At 47.9% G+C, this 22,955-nt stretch overlaps 1 protein-coding gene across 1 annotated transcript in view; it reads right to left on the bottom strand.

Moving 5' to 3' along the window:
• LOC129036371 (sterile alpha motif domain-containing protein 1-like) overlaps positions 1 to 22,955 on the bottom strand; it is a 68,547-nt gene that overhangs the window by 3,879 nt on the left and 41,713 nt on the right. Inside the window, exon 4 of the mRNA XM_054487374.2 lies at positions 22,525 to 22,564. Coding sequence (XP_054343349.2) covers positions 22,525 to 22,564 — 40 coding nt within the window. The remainder of the gene's footprint in view (positions 1 to 22,524; positions 22,565 to 22,955) is intronic.

The following is a 22,955-nucleotide window of genomic DNA, read 5'->3' as shown; positions in this document are numbered from 1 at the left end:
TTCCAGTGACTCCTCTGTGTCTGGAGAGAAGGGCAAGCGCCTTACTCATACCTTGAGGTTGCTGACCACTTCCCTCACCAGCCTCGCTCCTTCCAGACCTGCCCTGCGAGTCCCTGCCTCCTGGCCTTCACCTGCATCACAGTCTGCACTTCTCAGAGCCCTGCCCTTCCTTGAAGAACAAAGCCTGGCCAAATTGTGTCAGCCTGCTAGCCTGCAGTGACCCCTGCTTACGTCGTACATAACAATAGCTATAACTTATTGACATCAACTTCAGGTCACATAGCAAAAGTGCTCTCATTTAAATCTTAGGCCACCAGAGGATCCATAGACTAAAATGTTAACAGCATCTCCTGGAGTTGTGGAGTGTGGTGACCCTATGTGATCCTCCTGTGCCACTGAGAGATATATTATTAACCCAATTTCACTGATAAGATAACTGAGGCTCAGAGAGGTCAAGTAACTTGCCCATGGTCACACAGTGGGTCCATGGCAGAGCTGGGAGGTGATCCCTAGTCAGTTCCCTCCAAGTCCAGGATTTTCTCACTCCCACAATGGTGTCTCCCTTAATGACTCTCACATTCCAGCCTCTGAGGGCAGGAAGGGTATGTTCTGAAGTTGAACACACAGAGAGCACTCAATGACATCTGGTGGTGAAGATGTTAATCATGAGTTCAATCAAGGTTTATCATGAAATCAACAAGTCTTCCTAGCGTGTCTGAGAGCTCTGGGGCCCAGGGACAGGTCTACTGTAGTTCAGCATTGTATTCTGGCACCTGGTGGTTTCTGGCACATAGCCCATGCTCATTAAATGACATGAATGATTGTCCATTCAAATAATAAAACAATAAATAAATAATACTAGCTAACAGGTACGGAGTGCCTACAAGCCAGCCACCTCAGGGAGTTTCCAGGACAGTTGAGGAGAAACATAACACTGTTGACAAGAGCTACAATGTAGGGTTTTACACCAAAACAGTGTCTATGTAAACAGTGTGTATCAAAGAGAGAAAAATGATGGGCAGACACCCTGATCCTTCCCACAGTGCTGGAGGCCATGCCAGCCACTGTCCCCATTACAACTTGCATATACTGACTGCTGAAGCACACAAACCTGAATTTTCCGTCTGCATCCATGGTTCTGTCTGTTCAGATCACATCTGGATACTATTGTTGCCTCTCCAGACTGGATAACCAGTCTGCTGAGGGCCAGAAGATGGTGAGATGGAAACTAGTCATGTTTAGCTTGGAGAAGAGAAACGAAGACCGTCTTTAACACCTGACAGGTTGCTCTTCCCAAGAGGGGCCAGTGGGCAACAGCCGTGGTCAACAGCTCTAGGCACCCCTGAGGAAGCCTGCTCCAGCTGGCAGGGCTGTCTGGCAAAGGACCAGTCCCTCCTCTGGAGAAGTGGTGAGCCCAGTGGGCTGCCTCTCCAGCAGGATCCTACAGAGACCTTACTCTCTACAGTGCACACTCCACACGCTTGCTCACTTGACAAACACTTATTATAACTGTCACCCTGGGCCCATTCCAGGTTAGGGACATAAGGATGAATAAAACAAGGTCTGTACCACTAGAGAACGTCAGTCCCCTAAGGGAGAAAGTCAGGAAAGCCTCATCCTGAGCCTTGGACTCCTTACTGTGCATCCTGTAGGCTCCTGTCTCCGCCTCTGCTGAAGGCTATTTTCTTCCTTGTATTCTGCAGTGACCAGGCATATGGCAGATAATCAACAAATACAGGCATCCCTGAAGAGGGTATCCTGGGATAAAAGCCCCAGCTGAATCAGTGCTATACAGGGGCCAATTGGGGCTGGGTCCCAGGCAGGGTCATTTGCAGGGGTCCCTCTGCCCCTTCAAGTCCTGCCAGACAGGCCTTGGCCATGGTTTCTTCCTGCCCCTGTTTCCCTGACCACAGTTGATCTTCCCTGGCTGTTACGAAATGTCAAAGAATGTCCTGCAATCCTAAATTCCATAATGATCTTTATCTTCTGTTCCCTCTGAGGCTCCTCAATCTGCAGTAACAGCTGTGGTTCAGCAAGCAGTGCGGCACTCTGGAGTGCTGTTCTGAAACAGGGCCGGCGTGGGGCAGAGCTCATCTGCTGCCCTGTCCATTCACTGTGCTGTTTGGGGCTAGAGAAGATTCTTGTGCGTATATGCTTTTTAAAAATTGTGAAACAATAATTATGCAGAAAAATACACAGAATATATGTTCAGTTTAACAAATAATCATAAAGCGAATCTCTATAAAACCACTGCTGCTCTGCAGTGACCCCTGCTTCCCCCTAAGTCGTGCATAACAATAGCTACAATTTACTGACCATGAACTTCAGGTCACACAGCAAAAGTGTTCTCATTTAATCTTTGGCCACCAGAGGCTACATAGACTAAAATGTGAACGGCGTCCCCTGCAGTTGTGGAGTGTGGTGACCCTATTGGATCTTCTCACGCCACTGAGGGATATACTATTTTCTGTAGAAATGTCCAGCAGAGGCACTGTCCTGGGGAGCATCCTTCTTGATCGCCCCCATGCCATGAAGGCCCATTCCCTGCCCAGGGCTCTAGAGTTTGAGCTTCTCCAAGAGGGAATGGAGTCTTTCGCAGAGGGGCTGGGAGCCTTGTAAGGCTGAATCTAACCACGAGCAGGGATTTTGGGCAGCTGCATATCCCAGATGGTTTCCCAGTGGATCAGCTTCCTGTTGCTGCTCTAATAAATTAACATAAACTTAGGGGCTTAAAACAACACAAATTTCTTTTCTTATAGTTCTGTAGGTCAGAAGTCCAAAACAGGTCTCACTGGGCTAAACTGAAGGTGTCAGCAGGGCTGCATTCCTTCCTGGGGGTTCTAGTAGAGAATCTCTTTCCTTTCTTCCCCTTTCCAGCTTTTAGAGGCTGCCTGCATTCCTTGGCCTGTGGCCCCTTCCTCCACCTTCAAAGCCAGCAGTGGCTGGCCAGGTCTTTCATATATTGCAATCTCTCTGCTTCTGCTTCTGACCCTTCTGCCTCTCTCTTCTCCATTTAAGAATGCTTGTGATTACATTGGGCTCACCCACCCCACTTTCTACCCAATAATCCAGGGTAATCTCCCAAAGTTAAAGAGAGAAAACAATACTAGCACCCCCAAAGCACCTACATGTTCCCCTACTAATCACAACCCCAACCCTCCCTTGTGCATAAGTAAATAGACATTTGTAATAATTCTGTGCTTTTTGTAGTTTGACCTCCTCTGCATGTATCCTTAACAATACAGTTCAGTTTGCCAGCTGTTAGATTTTTGCTAAAAGGAATTATACTGTATGCATTCTTTTGTAGGTTTTATTCATTGATGAGTCATTCGTTATTACAGTATTATTATCAAATATGACAATATTACAGTTATTGCAAGTCGCTGTAGTTCATTTCACTCTAGGAACGCTGCACAATTTATTTGTACTCTCCACTGTTGATGGTCATTTGGACATTTTCTGGTGCTGTGTGGATATTCTGGTGCACATGGGTAAGAGTGTGGTTAGAGAAGATTCTGAGGAGTAGGACTCTTGGGTTACAGGGTATATATATGTTTTCATCTTTAAAAAAAATTTATATTATTCATTTTTTTAAAGACTAGTCGCTGGGCGCGGTGGCTCACACCTGTAATCCCAACACTTAGGGAGGCCGAGGCGGGCGGATCACGAGGTCGGGAGATTGAAACCATCCTGGCTAACACGGTGAAACCCCATCTCTACTAAAAATACAAAAAATTATCCGGGCGTGGTGGCAGGCACCTGTAGTCCCAGCTACTTGGGAGGCTGAGGCAGGAGAATGGCGTGAACCCGGGAGGCAGAGCTTGCAGTGAGCTGAGATTGTGCCACTGCGCTCCAGCCTGGGTGACAGAGCGAGACTCCATCTCAAAAAAAACACAAAAAACAAAAAACAACAACAAAAAAGACTAGTCAAGGGCAGTAGTGAGAAGGGGGAAAAGAGTAGAACAAGGAGTTCGATCTGTAATTGACTGTGAAATCAATTGAGATAATTCACTACCTTCAGATCAGCCATGTTTTCATCTTTACCAGATCATTTATATGCTTTTTTTTCTTTACTTATATACTTTTTAATCCTGAAAGTGTTTCTCAGGGAAACAGTGGTATCACACCCAGTTGTTTAGGTAGAAGAAATGGGGTATGTCTGCCCTTACAGTGTGACCTTCCCACCTTCTGTCTTCAGAACCCTGTCCCCTCCATCCCAGATAGCCCTGTGCCCTCTGGAACCCACAGGCTGGCCCCTCAGTAGCCTCCCTACCTTGCAGTTGGGTGGAGGGTGGGAGGAGGTCAAGAAAGAGGAAGTGAAAACCAAATACAAGGGCTACAGAGAAGTCCGGTCCACAAACCTCAATGTTTCAGCAGCACACGCTGTGAGAAAGGAATGTGCAAGCTGTTTGTGGAGCATGCCTTGGGGGTGCCAAGGCCACTGGTGCAAAGGTGTGCTTCTGGACATAAGTCACTCCACACAATGCTCACCTCAACCCTGTGAGGTACAGTACTGTCATCCCCATGTCACAGAATGAAGACACTGAGCTGCACAGACATTGTCTGTCAATACAGTGCAACGGTTAATAGCATGGGATCTAGGCCTGTTTAAATTGAGTTTAAATTCTGACTTCCCCACTTACTAGTGGTGCAGTCACCTGGGCCATTACTGACTTCCTTTGGCATCAGTTTCTGCACTTGTAAAATGGGGCTAACTGGCTCACGGGGTTGTTGAGAGAGGTAAAAGACGTAATGTGTAGAAGGAGCTTAGTCAAGTGCCAAGCACAAGGGAGAACCCAGTGGAACTAAAATGAGCAGAGCTATGAAATGATGACCATTATAGAGTCCAAGGTTGACAGGGTGGAATGGGGGGTTGTCCTGGCAAGCTGGGACCAGGCCACCAAGGTGCTGGTTTGGTGCTGTGTGAGAATGGAATGCTGGCCAGGTGGACTCTGAAACATGGGCACCTGGACAGTCCTCCCACCGACCTTGTCCACCTTTGTCCGGGGCTCTCTACCTATCTGTGGCTGCTTCCAAGGGCGGTGATTTCTGACAGAGGCAGCTGGATCTTGGCACATGCAAAAGTTTCAGCTCAGCATCAGTGCTGGCCTTCAGGAGGCCGCATTGGCAGGCGGCAGCAGTGACAGCCAATGGGCAGCAAAGCTTGTTGCTAAGGTCACTGTGAGCCTTATTTGGCGACATGGGGCTGACCCTGCATTCACCTCTGAGAACCCTGGGAAACGCCAACCACAGATGTGAAATATGAACATCTCAAAACCACAACTGCATTTCCTTTGAGAAAAGATTCGGCTGTCCTCCTCTCCAGCCTGCCTCCCTCCGCTGGATGCCTTTTGTACAGTGGCTCACTACTGCAAGAGGCAAGAGCCTAGGCTACAAGAAGAGTCTGCTACAAGCTAGTCCTGGGCAGGCCTGGACAGGGAGAGGGCAGGGGCTGCTGTGCAGGCGGCCCCAGGACCTTCAAGGACCTCCAAGGCTTCCGTTCACACCCAGCAGCTGCCAACCCCCAGCCCAGGCCTCCCCCAACACAGCCAGAGGGCCTGTTCCTGGCCCCACTTCCTGCAGCCTTGGGAAGCCGGCTAGCTTGAGGAAGGTGCGTGGCACTCACGGAGGAAGTGGGCCTGCACTGGGGCTCTCACCATCTGCACCAGCCACACCACTTCGGTGCAGCCTGGAGCTCAAACGGTTGGCGGTTTCAGTTTTTCACCTCCCTTTGGTGCATCTTCCAGCTTAACATTAAATAAGTAAAACTGTTGCTCCACCCCAGACAAATGTGGGAGGGAAGTTGTGTCTTCAATATTTCCCAAATAATACTCACTGCTCCCTCCCATTCATACAGCACCTTCGGGTCTGGTTGCTGTGCTCACATCTGCCATCTCATTAGATCCTCGCAACCCTGGCAAAGGTAATGACTGAGCTCACACCATGTGTCAGGGACATGAATGAATTCACAGAATTCACTGTAATTGACCCCATTTTACAGAAGAGAAAATGAGACAAAGAGAAATTCAGTCATTGGCTCAAGGTCATCACATAACTGGGATTTTCTCCCAGATGGCTGAGTTCCAAAGTCTGCCCTAGTCTCTTCTGCTACATTGCCTCTGTGGCACATACACAAGAACGAGTTCCATTTATCGATGAGAAAGTGAGGCTGAGGTGAAAGGGTGGTGTGGGGCCTGAGGTCAGCGTTGCTTCCTCAGTCCACATCTCCTCCCAGAGGATGGTCCAATGTCCTTCATCTGCCCTCCCCCTTTAAAAACCACTGTTGGCCCGGCGCGGTGGCTCATGCCTGTAATCCCAGCACTTTGGGAGGCTGAGGTGGGCGGATCACCTGAGGTTGGGAGTTCGAGACTAGCCTGACCAACATGGAGAAACCCCGTCTCTACTAAAAACACAAAAATTGGCTGTGTGTGGTGGTGCACGCCTGCAGTCCCAGCTACTTGGGAGGCTGAGGCAGGAGAATTACTTGAACCCAGGAGGCAGAGGTTGCAATGAGCTGAGATCGCGCTGTTGCACTCCAGCCTGGGCAACAAGAGTGAAACTCCGTCTCAAAAAACAAACAAACAAACAAAAACACTGTCATGCCCCAGTGCCAGCTTGTCTCCCTTTCTTTTTAGGTGTGGTCCACGGAGCTCAGTCAGTGCCCTGCCTATCTGGAAGAGGCTGTGAAGCCCATTTATGTAGGTAAGGGGGGCAAAGCAAGGGCTAGGGAGAGTGTGCCATGTGGGACACCTCCCCCTATCACCTCCCCACTGCCTGCACACACTGGGGACAGTCAAAGCATTCCTCAGGCTGGGGGTAGGAGCTGTGGGCGGAAAAGCTGGGGCATCTGTCCACAGAATCCTCCCCTGAAGTTGCTCGGAGGGGCTGGGATGCAGTCCAGACACTGGGGAGCCCGATGCAGACCCCTTGCTGGAGCACTGTCCTTCTCTTGGGCTCTTCAGGCCTGCCCTCACTCATGAACACATATTTTTTGTATGTACTTCCTGCATGCCAGGCACTACCCAGGCACTGTGGACGCACAGTGAACAACACAGACCAGGTCCACGCGTCACAGACTTTACTTCCCTGAGGGAGGCAGACATTAGGCAAATAATCACACTGATCTCTGAAAAACATAGCTCCTACGAGAGGGTGCAACTTCAGGGGTCTTAACCTACAAAGGAGTGTGTGGGATTAGGGGGTTAGGGCAGCTGTTCCTAAGGATGAGACATTTCAGGTGAGGAGAGGAATGGGGTGGAGTTGGCAGGGGGGCTGGTTCTCGGCTCTCCCTGACTGCCCTCCTTCCCCGCATTCCAGTCACTTCAGGAAATCTGCCGCTTCCATGAGAGCTTCTTTGGTGGTGTCTTCCAAGCTGCTACCAAGCGATGCCTTTGCCAGCTGTTGCTTTCAGTGTTTGTGCCTGGGTGAGCACAGCCGGTATGAAATGGCCCAGATTAACCGAGAGACAGGGCCCCTCCTAAAATACTTCTGAAAAGAGTTTTTCAGCATAAGCATGACATTAGCTTTTCCTAGAGAGGAAACCACCCCTGGGGCTGACACCAAGCGGGCCGGGCTTAAAGGAAGCAAGTGCAGCGCTGGGGCCCCTCCATGCCCTGCTGCACGCAGGACACCCTCATTGCCTTCCCCCAACATGCTCCCCTGCTCCCGCTCCTGCTTCTTTCTCCCTGGGGAACTCTCCTTGTGGAAAAGAAACCCCAACACTAGGCGGTGCAAGTGAAACTGGAAAATGAAACTGTGATTTCCAGTTTCAATTTAGAAGCAGCTCTGCCAGCTTTCCACTGCCTGTGCCTCAGGGCATCATAGAGGAGCTGAGGGGCAGGAAAAAGTGTTCCAGCCAGCACACAACCTGCTCCCTGGGCGCCCTCAGAGGGCGGGTACTGGACTGGTAGAACCCACTGAGCAGGGAGTTGTTGCAATGCAGATTCCTGGCTCTCCAGGCTCTGAGGCCGTACGTTTGGGCCCTTTGGTGATTCTGATGCAGCCTATGGACCTCACCATGGCAGTCGTGGCCTCAGAGACCATCAGAACAGCCAGAGCACACCTGAGGCACGGCCTCATCCTCTCCAAGTCACTTCCTGCCACAGATGCTCGGGAAGTGCTGCTTCTCTGTGCAGCATCTCCTGCCCTCCTCCATCTGGTGTTGGAGGCATCTTAGATGTTCTCTGGGACCTGAGGTCTGTAGGAAACCCAGGCTGTGGACTTCACACAAAGGTCTCTCCCACACTCCAGGTTTCCCTTTAAGCTGCTAATTTGTAACAGGCATTCATAGAAACAGAATAAGATAGAGAAATTCTATTAAAGGACCTTATGTGCTTTTGCTCTGTCTGTTGCTCCATTTATTTGCAATTTATAGCCTAATCCAAGAGGATTTAAGGACAATTAAATCTTTCTTTCCCCTCAGTGTATGTGTGTGAGTGCACGTGTAAGAGTGTGTAGGGGTTGGGTCTTCCAATGTACCTTTGCCCTGGTTTGACTGTGGGGGGAGAGGGTGGGAAGGTCTCCAGGCCTGCCAGATGTAGACCTTTCCTAATGTCTACAGCAAATTTGTTCTTCAGTGTTTCTAGTATCAGTTTTTGATCAATCATTAATCAAAGTTGCAATAAAAAGATAATCTTCTCAGGACTGGGCTATAAAGGTCCTGGTTGCAACCTTAAAAAAACCCTTCTGTGGAGGCCCCAGAGCCAAGAGAAAAGGGCCATGTGTCTGTGGCTGGATTTGGAGGTAAATGAACGTGCTGTCCCTCTCGAATTGGTGTGCACGAACATGAGCTTCAGTCACTTGAGTGGCCATGGCCTCTTTCTTCACCTCTCCCTGCCAACGAAGCTGGTGGTGCCCTGGCTCCCAAGCCAGGTGGCAAAGCTGGGGAAGGAGGCTGTAGTTGGGCCCAAATATGGGGGTCTGGGGGCACCTCCATAGGTTGTGACCGCTGCAGCATGCTCTGGGGCCAGGCCTATGGCAGTGGAGGCAGGACAGCCCCCAGGACCACAGAGGCCCCATAGTGGAGGGAGCCACTACTTGGGCGGCTCAGCTCATTCCTGCTGACTTGCTGCTGTACAGGGCAGAGGGGTGCCTGAGACAAAGAGGGGTGCCTGAGACACTTCTCCCACGAGAAATAAAGCAAGCAGCTGTTCCTCTCTTGGGCCCAGCAGGGGTCAGAGGCTGTGGGACCTTCACTCCTTCCCTCTCAGTGGAGAGGGCAGATCTGCTCTTTGGGGCATGAGGGCACAGCCTCCTGACAAGCTGGAGAAGCAGGATTTAAGAGCTAGAATCAACGGAGAATGTGAGGCCCGGCATCAGGTTCAAGAAGCAAGGGGATCAAGGTTGCGGGGGAGGCAGGGAGCCTGAGCCTAGCGCAGCCCAGACCAACAGACTGAGGAGTCCAGAGAGCCAACACGCTCACTTGGCCATCGCTAAGACGTGTAGTGTGTGAGAAGGTGTGAGAGGCACTCGCGTTTCTCTCCAACCCCTTCCAACATATTATTGGGTCGTGGGTGCCATGTTTTTAGACACATAAAAGAAATGAGTATTTTCAGAGAAGTGCAACCCTGGAGGTGCAGGGGAGTGAACTCAGCCATGAGAAATTGTTCAAAGGATTGACCTGTGGAACAGGGATAGACTTGCTCTCCATGGCTCCAGCAGGGAAGCAGCAGAGAGGGGAACCTTTCCTGAAAGTCCAGTGTGACCTCTGAAGACACACACACACACACACACACACTTTTTTGAGAGAGAGAACGAGAATGAAAAGATACACACTGATCTTTCAACAGTCGTTGTCTCTACCTGGTGATTGCGAATGATTTTAATTTTTTTCCTCTTGTGCTTACAGTATTTTCTAAAATCTCTAAAATACACCCAAATTACTTTCTTGTTATGGCAAAATAGACAAAATGTCTACGTCCATTTTAACCATTTTTAAGTGCAGAGTTCCATAGTATGAAGTACATTCTCATTGTTGTGCAGCCATCACCACCATCCATCTCCAGAACTTTTTCATCACCCTCAACATAAACTCTGCATCCACTAAGCAATATCTCCCTGTTCTTCCTCCTTCCAGCCCCTGGCAACCATCCTTCTACTTTCTGTCTCTATGAATTTCACTATTCTAGGTACCTCATATAAGTGGGATCATCTGGTATTTTTCCTTCTGTGTCTGGCTTATTTCACTTAGCATAATGTTTTTAAGGTTCATCTATGTTATAACATGTACCAGAATTTCATTCCTTTTTAAAGCTGAATTATGTTCCATTGTATGTATTCACCATATTTTGTTTATCCACTCATCTTGTCATGGACATCTGGGTTGTTTCCACCTTTTGGCTATTGTGAATAATACTGCTACAAACATTGGTGTACAAATATCACTTCGAGTCCTTGCTTTCAATTCTTTTGGGTATATTCCTAGAAGTGGAACTGCTGGATCATATGATAACTAAGTTTTTGAGGAACCACTACATTGTTTTCAATAAAGGCTGCATGATTTTACGTTCCCAGTAGCAATGCACAAGGGTATCTATTTCTTCACATCCTTGCCAACACTTATTTTCAGGTTGTTTTTGTTGTTTTAAAATAGCCATCCTAACAGATGTGAAGTGGTATCTTACTTATTATGGTTTTCATTTGCATTTCCCTAATCTAAATTACGTTTTAAAATCCAATCCTCTCTGAATCGAACCCTTTGTTCTTTATTTCTCAATAAAATGGACCTTGCCCCCTTTTTTCCCTTCTTTGTACCTATGCTCTGCATTTTGAAAAATTGTGGCAAAATACACATAACTTAAAACTTTACCATCTTAACCATTTTCAAGTGTAGAGTTCAGTATTAAGTATATTCACATTGTTGTGCCCTAACCCAAATATAGTGTATAATGGCAAAAAGAAACAAAGGCTCTCTAAAGAAAAAGAAAGCCATGAATTCTTGGACCCCAGAGATGTTCACAAACAGATTGGATGAATCTCAGCAGGGACTTTCATTCATCTTCTGAGCACCTCTGCTGGGCTGGGCTCTGTGCCAGGCAGGGGGCTCCGAGGTGAGTGTGGCCTGGACTCTGCCCTCGGGGTTCAGCCTCTGTGGGGAACAGTTATGCCCAAGGGCTGCTGTGGGCACAGCGGGGCACCCTGTTGTGTAGGTGCGGCATTGGGAAGGGGCATAAGTGAGGTGGTACATGAGTTCAGGTGGGAAGGACGAGCAGACATGTACATGTGCAGAGAAGGGAATGGGCGTGTGTGGCTGGGCTGTGGCAGCACACCTCACAACCGCCATTATAGGAGCATCTATTAATCATTTATGTCTGTCTCCCTACTTGATTATAAGCTGCATGAGAGCAGGGCTGGTGGTTTTGTTCACTGCTGCATTGCCGCCATGCGCAGCACAGGCAAGTGTAAAAGAAACACTTGCTGAATAAATGAGTGGTTGATGACGAGGAAAAAGGAGACATTTCTTTCCAGAATCTTGGCTGTAAGAAGCAGACAGCATGGCTGTTCTCCACAGGGAAGGCAGGATGGCAGGAAGCATTATACAGGTGATGGAGACAGGAGCACAGCAGGAGCCAGTGGAGAAGAAGAGTTTGAAGATTCCCTGGTTGAGAGAATGGAAGGGCGTAATTGCTGGGGAGAGGTCCCTGAAGAAAGAGGAGAGGCTGGGATGCAGGCTCAGTGGAAGGAGAGGAGTCTCTTTATGAGACTTAGATGGCCAATGTGAAAAAGACAGAAGATACCAACTGCTGGTAAGAATGGGAAGCACACTGCATGGGGAACTCTCCTACGCTGCTGGAGGCGTGTTCTTCCTGTTATTCTAGATTCAGACAGCACTCTGGTCGCTGGTTGGTGCAGGCCACCATTTGGGCCAATTAGGGGAACCCCAATATCTGCACTTGGACTATCAGAAATGAGAGCTCTACGCCCAGAGCAATTTCCAAGATGGGCCTGAATCCATGAGTCATGGCACTACACGGAGCCCAGGGTTGGCTCTGAGCCTAACAGCCTCCAAAATGTCAACTTTGTTCACGTGCCACCTTGTCCCTCATCTCATGCCATGCAGCTGGCAGGACTTCAGTTGACAGAAGGTAGACCCTGCTCTTTTCAAAAAGCACACAGGACAGGTGCTGATAGGCCAGCCCCTCCCACTGAGCTCTGGTTACTGCGGTGAACTTCACCAGGAGGTTCAGCGCCCGCTGTGGCTCTGCCTGAGGGGCGTCTGTGCACACTCAGTCCAGGCACTAGCATCCCAGCGCCTGGCCAGTGGTCCAACTCCAGGCTCACTGCACAGAGCCCCTTGCAACTGATGTGTGCCAACATGGAGCCCACACAGGGCAGCTCAGCGTGACACCTGCACAGCTCAAGACTGAGGGAAGGAAATGCATCTTCCTTCTCAAGTTGGAAGAGGCTGTACTGAATTACCAAATGGCATTATACTCGCTGTGGGGGAGCACAGAGGAGTGTCCGGCAGTCCCTGGGATGATGTTACAGTCCAGAGGTAGGGATGAGATGAGCCCAGATGATGCAATGGTGATGCAATCAAGACACGATGTCATTAGAAGCCACAGTGTGTTCTCTCATGCCACGTGTTTCCCAGCTTAGAGGAGTAAGGGGTCAAGGAGGGGTGGGGTGACCCCTGGGACCCTGCTCTAGGATGCATGCATAAGGACCCACATGCAAACGCAAGAATTCAAGAGCTAGCCAGGCCTGGACCCATGTAGGAGAGCCCCACTGGCTGATTTCCAATCTGGAACAAAGGCCACAGACAGCAGGCCTCCCTTGGCCACACCCAGGTCCCCAGAACATATGCTCCACTGTCCCCAGTCTAACCACAACCCCATATGAGCTGTGTCCCATTCATATTGGCCTAGAAACTGGGAAGTACCTGGCATGGGGCCCTCCGCTTCCTCCCCATGACTGCCTGGAGCTCTGGGGAGACCACCAAGGGGCCATTTTTGTGGTTAGGAAATGTCTGTGGCAGCTGTGGACACCACAGGCCCTCCCTGGACCCTTCTGAAGTAGAGGTCACATTCCTAAAGATTCTTAACTGCCAGCTCCAATTGCTTCTTCCTGACAGGCTCATCTTAGTAGGGAGTGAAGATAATCTTTTCCTAGTTCCACGAGGTCCTCTCAGATCCAAAATGCTCTAAGTTCAAGGGCAAAGCATGAAGACAGGGAGCCGCAGATACCAATTTGTGGTTTTAGTTCAGTGGTTTTCCACCTTGGCTACACAGTAGAGTTACCTAAGGAGCTTTTTAAAAATACTCATGTCCAAATATTCCAACAGGCACTTTGCAAAGAGAAGATCTAAATGGCTAACAAACATATGAAAAGTTGCTCAGCTGTATTAGTCATCAGGGAAATGCAAATTCAAACCACACTGTGATACCACTACATACCTGCCAGAATGGCTAACATGAAAAAGATAGAAAATATCTATGGTTGGCAAAAATGTGAAGCAACCACAACTCTCATACATTGCTGGAGGGAGTGTAAATGGGTACAGCCACCTGGGAACATTATTTGGCATAAGGTACTAAAGCTGAACATACTCATATCCATGCTTCCCCAGCAACGGATATACATTTACTCCAAAAATCCACACTAGCATGTCATTGCAATAGTCATAATAGTTCCGAATTATAAATAACAACTCGAATATCCAAAAATGCATCCCAGTAGAATGGATAAATCGAGAAGTATCCATAGAGTGGAATACTCTACAGCAAGAAGAGTGAATAAACTGCAGCTCTCAGTAACAACTTGGATGAATCATCTCACAAACATAACAAGAGGATATATACTGCATGATTCCATTTACATCATATAAAGTTTGAAAACAGGAGAAATGACTGTACACCATTAGAAGCCAGAATGGACATTAGCCTTTGGAGCCAGGTAGTAAGTGGAAGGGGTGCCAGGGGTTGCTGGTGATGTTCTGTTTCATGATTTGGATGCTGGTTACTTGGGGTAAATTCATTTCGTGAAAATTCACTGAGCTTTACACTTATGGTTTGTGCTTTTTTTTTTTTTTGCATATATGTCATCCTTTAACAAACACTTAAAAAATTTTTGAAACCCACATCAACTCAGTCAGACTCTTTGGGTGGGAGCAAGATCCAGGCATCAGTATTTTTTAATATCCCAGATGATGGTAATGTGCAGCCAGGATTTAAAGTCACTGGTTTAATATCTTGGGAAAAGCAGATCCACTCAAGACCTCAAAGGGTCCTGACAAAGGCCACTTCCAGCTCAGTGGAATGAGACACTGGGGTGGGAAGATGTCCATTTTTTGGATGTGGGTCAGTCTCTTGCACAGGCAGAGGTATTGCAGCATGCTGTTGTAATGTGTATCTTCCTTGGCAGTGTCTATTGAAAGCTGGTTGCGTCAGTTTGTAATGGGGTGTAATGGCAACAAGGTGGGCCCAGCCCCACCCCAGGAAGTGGATCACTGAGCACAGCTTCTACAGGGCCATTTGTAGAGAGGTGGCAGCTGGGCTTCCCAGGGGCTGCCACCCAGGGCAGAGCCAGTGCTGAGGCTCTGACAACCTAGGCAGGGTGGGGAGAAGGCCTGACTCAGGGTGTTTATGTTTGTGGGTAATGACAGTCAGCTCTGGGCTCCTGATGATGCTTACTCCCTGGCCTCTGTGTTCAGATTAGGAACTTGCAACATCTTGCTGAGGACCATGTCAGGCTCAGCTCTAAGTGCTGTGGCTGAGAATTTTCCTTCCTCTCTGTGTGGTTAGTGGCAGCCTCCCTAGCAACGGCTGACCTCTAGCATACTTTGTCAAACTACAGGCAGCTGGGACAAGACAGGACATGGGGCTCACAGACAGGTATTCCACCCACCTGGGCCCTGTCAGCCCTCCCAGAAATGCATGGGCCATGAACCTCCTGCTGTGGGAGGGGCAGTGCAGAGAGGTCTCACCAAGCTTCCCTTGGCCCTCTGGGATCTCCACCATCCACAGTGTGTGGGGCTGAGCTGCAGGCTGGGTCTTCAGGTGGTGTCCCTGCACATCAGCTTTGTAGCGTGGCGTCTATAGAGCATGAGTGAACAGGAAGGGGCCTCGGGCCTCCTGTAGCTCTGCTGGGCAGGGACGCTGCGGGGCCTCAGCTGGGCTTGCTTGGCTAAAGGGCACAGAGTGGCGTAGGCTGCAAGAGGACAAGCTAAGCTGATGAATGCTCTATCACTCAAGGGTAGCCATGTAAAAAAAATCCCTACAGGTAAAAGAAGCATGAATAAGACAGGCGGGGCATAACAGTGTCTCCCCACTGAAGCTGCAACTCTCTGCTTCACTGGCTTCAGCCTCCTCTCTGTGAAATGGGGGCAATGTCCCCTAGGCCTTTTCCTCCTGTCCAGTAGGGCTGAGGGGTCTACAGGCCAGAGGGAGGCCTGGGCCCTGAGGCCTGTGCCTATGCGGCCCCTGGCTGGGACCTCAGCCCCCATGTGCCACGTCACCTCCCTTGTCTGTGAAATACCACAACAGCAGCTCTTGCCAGCCAGTGACACTACCCCTTCCTGTTGTCTTCTTTACAAAGCATTTATGAAATGTTTCCTTTTCATGCTTCAGGAAACGGGTGGCCAGGAGGAGTTCTTGATTTCATTTTTTTCCCTAGAGATATGTGTGCTTCAAAATACACAAATTAAACAAAAACGAGGGCTGACTGGGACCAGGAGAGTGAGTGATCCCGGCTTCCCTTGATTTACATGCTTAGTTTCCTTCTCAAATCACTCCTGTAAGTACAGAAGTCACTAATCTATTGCCCTCTATTATCTGCATTATAGTTAAAAACATCAACATGAACAAACAAAAGCCCTTGAGTAGCCTAGAGAAGTCACAAAGCTCATACGCAGACTCTCGCCTAAGAGAGTCTCTCAGGGCTCACTCAGGGACTATTTATTCTTGTTTTATTTTTTTAAATGTTGATACCCTCTCTGCTTGAGTATCCTTGTTTTGATGCAAATCAGAAAAGGTTGCTGTATTGATCACAGCCCCAGCAGGAAACAGATGCACACTCCACTGGTAACAGGAAAGACTGAGGAAGGGACTGTTTCCAAGGGTGAGCAAGATGAAGAGAAACCCTCAAGGAAAGGTGAAGCATCCTGCAGCCAGCAACAGTGGGAGCTGTGACCACCAATCCCCAGGGAGGAGGTGGGAGGGCTCCTGGAACCCAGAGAGACCTGTAGGAGGGGACTGCCGGCAGGAGCTGTGGTTTTAGGGTGAAAAACACAGGCACTATTGACCTGAGACCTGGCAAGAGAGGGAACTGGGGGGATAAAGCACCTCCCATTTCCCCTCCCAGCCTCCAACCTCTGGTCAGGGGAGGGGTCTTCAATTGGCCAAACCCAACTGGAAGCATGGGGACCTGGAGCCTGGCTGATGGAATCCACAAAGGTCAAATCCTGGGAGGAGTGGGAAAGAGCAGAAAATCAACAGGAGCAGGGATGTGTGGGGCGGTGGCAAACAAACAATGCCCGGCAGAGTCACCGGGGCTGGCCATTTGAAAAGAGTACATCAGAAGCTAACGTGCTGTAATGTGGCACTCTCACCACAAATACATAGGATAAAAGGCAGCCAGGGACAGAGGCGGCCACGAAGAAAGGTTTAACGAATCCCAGCAAAATGACTGGGGTCCTCATTATGGAAGAACAAATAGCTCTACTTAATAATTCCAAGGTAATAGCTTAATAGCTTAATAATTCCCAGGTAAACAAGTATTTTCATAAGGAGAACTCTGAATGATCAACAGAAGGTTAAATGTCACTGTACTGCTTCACAGAGCTGTTACAGGGCAGGGAAGACTATAACACAATGTAGAGATACATCCATACAAGAGAGGTACAACAGGGTTTCCAGTTCAACACATCAGTTATTTACACTCCCAGTTTCCTTTCTCTCCTGAAGCACCACTAAAATGCTAGTCTAGAAATCAAATGGGGCCAGGTGCAGTGGCTCACGCCTATAATTCCAGCACTTTGGTAGGCCAAGGCAGGAGGATCATTAGAGTCCAGAAGTTCAAGACCAGCCTGGGCAACATAGCAAGACCCTGTCTTAAAAAAAAAAGTTGGCTGGGTGTGGTGGTGTGTACCTGGAGTCTCAGCTACTCAGGAGGCTGAGGTGGGAGGATCACTTGAGCCCAGGAGTTTGAGGCTGCAGTGAGCTATGGTCACACCACTGTACTCCAGTCTGGGCGATGAAGTAATACCGTCTCTTAAAAAAATCAAATGGGGCCAGGCGCGGTGGCTCACGCCTGTAATCCCAGCACTTTAGGAGGACGAGGAGGGTGGATTACTTGAAATCAGAAGTTCGAGACCAGCTTGGCCAACATGGTGAAACCCCGACTCTACTAAAAATACGAAAAATAGTCAGGCATGGTGGCACATGCCTGTAGTCCCAGGTACTCAGGAGGCTGAGATATGAGAATTGCTTGAACCCAGGAGGCAGAGGTTGCAATGAGCCAAGATTGTGCCACTGCACTCCAGCTTGGGTGACAAGGCGAGACTCTGTCTCAGACAAACAAACAAACAAACAAACAACCAAATGGTATTAACTCTCAAAGGCAAAGAGAATGGTAAAGGAGACATGAGTGGCTGAAAGAGTTCCCCAAACTCCAGGAAGCTGGGAGGCAGGTGGAGGAATAATGACTGACATGGAGGAAGTTAGGCTCTGAAGGGCTTGCAGAGGGGCCCACTGACAGGAGGCAAGCCACTTCACCCCTGGAACCCTGCAGGAGGAGCTCAGACTTGGGGAGACTAGGTGTTGTGGATGGTGGGGCTGAGGTACAGCAGCCAGTGGGGGTAATGAATGGAGGAAACTGGTTGAAATCCTCCCCAGGTCTCACCTCCACACCCTGCCCCACACAGCTGGAGACAAAGACACTGAACAGGAGAGAGACAGGCAGGAGGGAGGGCAGATGAATACAGGGATGAAAACAGGGAGGTGAGGGAAAAGTCTGAAGAATGAAGTGTGGGACTCAACGTCCCACCCACTTACCTTGCCCTGCCCCACCGCAGGTATATATCACTCTGGATGAGGGTATGGTGAATTTAAAAGATGGTTGCAAATTCTTTGACATTTCTCCAATGGAGAGGTGGGTCTGTGTTTCCTTCCCTGAACCTGTGTGGATTTCTGACTACAGTGGAAATGAGCTATGTGACTTCCAAGGCTGGGACATACACAGCCATGCAGCTTCTGTCTTACTGGCCAGAACACTCACACCAGAGACTTGAGGTGCCTCGTAAGAGGTCCAATGACCAGGCCATGGTGCTGGAGACACCATGTGTAGTCTCTCTGGTCAACAGTCCCAGGTGAGCCCAGCCTTCCAGCTCTCTTTGCCAAGTGAACAACCATCTTACAAGTGGACCCTTCAGCCCCAGCTGTTCTAACTCCCAGTCATTCCAGTCACCTCGAGTCATTCCAGTCATCCTAGCCATTGTAGAGCAGAGAATTGCCCTTCTGACTCCTTGACAGTGGCCCAAAAAATGGTTGTTGTTTTATGCTACTATGTTTTGGGGTGGTTTGTTATGTAGCGTTCAATAACTAGAACTAAGAGTTAGAATGCTTCTCTTGAGAAGCTGAATGGCTTCAGGGTGGTGGTTCTCAACAGGGTGATTTTGTCCCCCAGGGGACATTTGGCAATGCTTACAGACATTTTGGTTATCACAACTCTGGGAGGGGGGGTTACTACTGGCATTTAGTAGGCAGAAGTCACTGGTGCTGCTAAACATTCTACAGTGCATGAGACAGCCTCTGACAACAAGGAATTCTTTGGCCCAACATGTCACTAGTACCAAGGTTGAGAAACCTAGCTCTAGAGAAAAGGTGCTCATTGGAGGCTTGTTAACTAAGAGTGGCTTGTTTCCTGTAGTGAAACCCCAGTTGATAAATTCTCCCCAAGCAGAGTTTAGTTCAGCCTTTTATTGCTCCATTAATAAATACCAACAGATAGCTGAGATATTTGGCATTTAAGGAAAGCCTCCAACAAGGAGAGATGGAGAGACAGATAGAGGGAGAAGAAGAAGAAAGAAGAAGGAAAAAGGAAGAAGGAAGAAGGAAGAGGGAAGAAGAAGAAGAACAAGAGGAAGAGGAGGAGGAAGAAGAAGAAGATGATGATGATGAAGAAGAAGAAGAAGAAGGATGACGACGACAACAACAACAACAACAACAACAACAACAACAAGCAGCCACCACCGCCGCTGCCACCTCCAGGTAGAAACAAAAACAAAATAGAGACTAGAAGACTATTAAGACAAATGGACAAATGAAAAATAAATGGTGCCTCAAGAAGAATAAGATGGAGATAGTATATGCATAAAAAAGAATGTGGTATTTTTGAAAAAGAACAGGAAGAACAAGAATGAGTACTAGGATATTAGAAAAAGAAAGCCAAAATTAAAAAAAAAATCAATAGAAGGGTTGGAGTATGAAGTCAATGAAGGTTTCCCAAGAAAGTAGACCAAAAAGGCAAAGAGATGAAAAGTAGGAGAGAAAATATAAGGAAACTAAAACATTAATCCAGATGATCCAACAGATAAAATACAGGGGAGAAAATTATTAAAGAAATAATATAAGAAAATCTTCCAGAACTCAAAGATGCTACATAACTCAGCAGTGACGAATATGTCCACATTCACTATTGAGTTAACCACAGATTGTGTTATGTTCTTATTGGAAGGATGGAGGGAGGAAAAGTGGGGATGGTTCTGTAGGAAAGTTCAATCCTCATCTATCACAAGAAGTCAACAAATGCCTAAAATCGGTAGATCAAAAAATAGTATAAACAGAAATGGAAACTAGTAAATGGTTGAAAGAGGTAGCCTATAGAGAGGGGGACTGAGAAAGGTGGGGAAGGGACTTTTATTATGGGCTTCTCAGTACAACTGATATTTAAACCATATGTATGCATTATTTTTTATTTTGTTTTTAATGGATACATAATAATTGTAGATATTTATGCAGTGCAGTGTGATGTTTCCAGATATACATATAGTGTGACATGATCAAATCAGGGTAATTAGCATATCTATCACCTTAAACACTTGTCATTTCTTTGTGGTGACAACATTCAAAATCATCTCTTCCAGCTATTTTGAATTTGTGCATTTTTTTGATAAATTTGATAGAATAGAAATTAATTTAAAATGGGTACAATTTTAAAACTGCAATGTGATAGGATCAAATTTAATAATTTGGAAAATTCGCTTATGTAGAAGAGTCATGCCTCTCTAAGAATGCTCAATGAACTGGCATAGGTGGGCACAAGCACCATCAGCATGGAAGGGTTCCTCCTGATGTCACTGGCCACTAAGGCAGTTGGTAGGGTGAGGGTGGGGATGAGAGGCAGGCATGGCAGCCCTTAGGTGGTCACCGTTTCCCTTTCCTGGCAGCCTGTATTTGCTTGGGAGACCCGTCTCTTGGGTATAGATCCTACTGGGCTGCTAAAGAAGAGAGGTGCTAATCCTTTTAGGATGACTTCTGGGAATTCACTAGGATGCCCTGCCTCTCCTACTCAGGACATGGAAAAAAATGCTGGGTTTACCAAAGGTAGATGAGCCAGGCCCAGGACTAGAGCCACAGGGCCTCTCCCTGGATGTGCCATAGTCAGGCTGTCTCAGCAGCTGAAAGAGGCTACACACATTTATTGTCATCAGAAGCTGGGACAGATGACCCTTGGGTTACAAGATCTCCTACCTGGAGCTCTCCCGGGAGGTGCCAATCATAGGGGATGGGAGGACACACACATGCTTGCTGGGGCTCCAGCGTTACCGCCAAGGTGCATCTCCTTGGCCACTAGCCCTGGGGTCTGACCTCCCCTTCTCTTTTCCGTCACCCGTTGTTCTCCCTATTCCCTTTCTTTCCCACCTCTCTCTCAGTTCTCCAGAGCTCTGTGCAGGGACTACTTAGCAAACTTACCTGCTGAAATGCACTGTTTTTTTTTTTTTAATCTTTTAAATTGTCACTTTTTTTTTTTAACTATACCATCCTTAGATAAGCAGGAGATATTCCTTGTAGAAAAATAAGAAAATATTAATAATCACCGATGATTCTATCAGTCAGAAAACTCCACTGTTGGTGTATGAATTTCCAGAATGTTTCCAGGCTTACAAACAGGTAAAAATACTATCACAGTCCATGTCTCATCTAAGCACCCAGCTACTGAGCAATCATCACCTACTGGGCTGTGCTGAGGCCTTTAGATGTGTTAATCTCTCTTAATCCTTCCAACTTCACAAGCTAGGTGTTATTGTGCCCCATTTACAGGCAGGAAACCAGTTCAGGGAGATCATATTACTTGCCTGAGTTCCCAAGTTGGTTAAGAGACTGAGTTCGATTTCAACCCTTCAGGCTGAATCCAAAGCTACTTTCCTTGAATGGTTTGTAAGATTTTTCCATTTCTTTTTTTTTAAAATGGTATGTTCAAATATCTTTCTCATCAATAAATATATATCTTCATCATTCTGCCTAATGACATTCCCTTGTATGAATGTGCCAACGTGGAATAACCAATTCCTTCTTGTTGGGCTTTCAGATGTTTTCTTTTTGTAAATGATAAACAATGCAGTTATAACTATCTTTATATATAAGCTTTGCACAAGCATGAGTATTTTCCTAGAATAAATACTGGAAAGTGAAATTGCGTGGTCAAAGGCCAGACACATTTTTAAAAGCTGCCTCTTTCCCAATCACACATTTCCCACATCCATTTATTTGCTGAGGATCTTCACAAAATTTGGACTGAGATTAAACACAGAATCAGAGAAGCCCTATGCTGGAAAGATCTTAGTATATACCTCTTGAACTAAACCAGTCTTGCTTTAGGAAAAAAAAAAAAAAAAAAAAAAAAATGCCAGGCGCTGTGGCTCATGCCTGTAATCCCAGCACTTTGGGAGGCCGAGGTGGGCGGATCATGAAGTCAAGAGATTGAGACCATCCTGGCCAACATGGTGAAACCCCATCTCTATTACAAATACAAAAATTGGCTGGGCATGGTGGCACGTGCCTGTAGTCCCAGCTACTTGGGAGGCTGAGGCAGGAGAATCGCTTGAACCCGGGAGGCAGAGGTTGCAGTGAGCTGAGATTGTGCCACTGTGCTTCAGTCTGGCGACAGAGCGAGACTCCATCTCAGAAAAAAAAAAAGCCCTAGACCCTCTGCAGCAGCCTGCTATGCCTTCAGTGGGCCAGGCAGCACTTCCGGGCAAGTGAGGAAGGGGAGACCCGGAGGGAGGTAGGGAAGTGAGGGCAGGAGGGCCATCCTGTGGGCCCACAACCACCTGGCTTGGGGGAGGCTGCTACATTTTCCCAAGTGAAACACTGCCTTCCTGAGTCTAAAGACCTCACAGCCATCACTGACTATACTGAGCTGCCTCACTGTCCCCAGGACTCTCACTCTATCCAGGAAGTCAACACAAAGTCTCTTGGGCCTTCCCTTTATCCAGCTGCCAACATTTAGCACCCTGGTCTTCCTTGGACAGTTTCCAAGGCTACGTTGGGCAGTCCCAAACAAGACGTGGTCTTATTGTTTTCTTACCTTGGTGTGTTTTCCTCCAATAGGCTACAAACTCTGGCACCTGCAAAAAACAAGGAAAGTAAATGATTGAAGCAGGGCACTGAAGGTGGGCCTTTGAACAAAGCAAGCCTGGATGGAAGTTGAAAGATGAGAGCCCATCTGTGGTGAGTTCTTTGAAAGCCACTGAGGTGTGAGTTGGCAGGATGCTGGCCCAGGGCAGACACGGGCACAAGCTTCCACCCAGCGGCATTCTCCACTCAGAGGGTTTCTTTCTCATTTGGCCTGTTAATGCTCCTATACTGGCAGAAACCTCTGTGCCCTTCCCACTTTGTCTCAAGGCCTTGTGTAAAAAATAAGTTGTCCCTTCATTCATTTCCATGGATATATCCATTCATTAGCTATTTACTGAGCACCTACTATATGCCAGGCACTGTCCTAGGGCTCTGGGAATA

This window comes from Pongo pygmaeus, chromosome 4 (assembly GCF_028885625.2).
Source record: "Pongo pygmaeus isolate AG05252 chromosome 4, NHGRI_mPonPyg2-v2.0_pri, whole genome shotgun sequence".
Classification (NCBI taxonomy): domain Eukaryota; kingdom Metazoa; phylum Chordata; class Mammalia; order Primates; family Hominidae; genus Pongo; species Pongo pygmaeus.
Note: the sequence above shows the minus strand (reverse complement) of the source record. Positions and strands in the feature narration are given on the sequence as shown.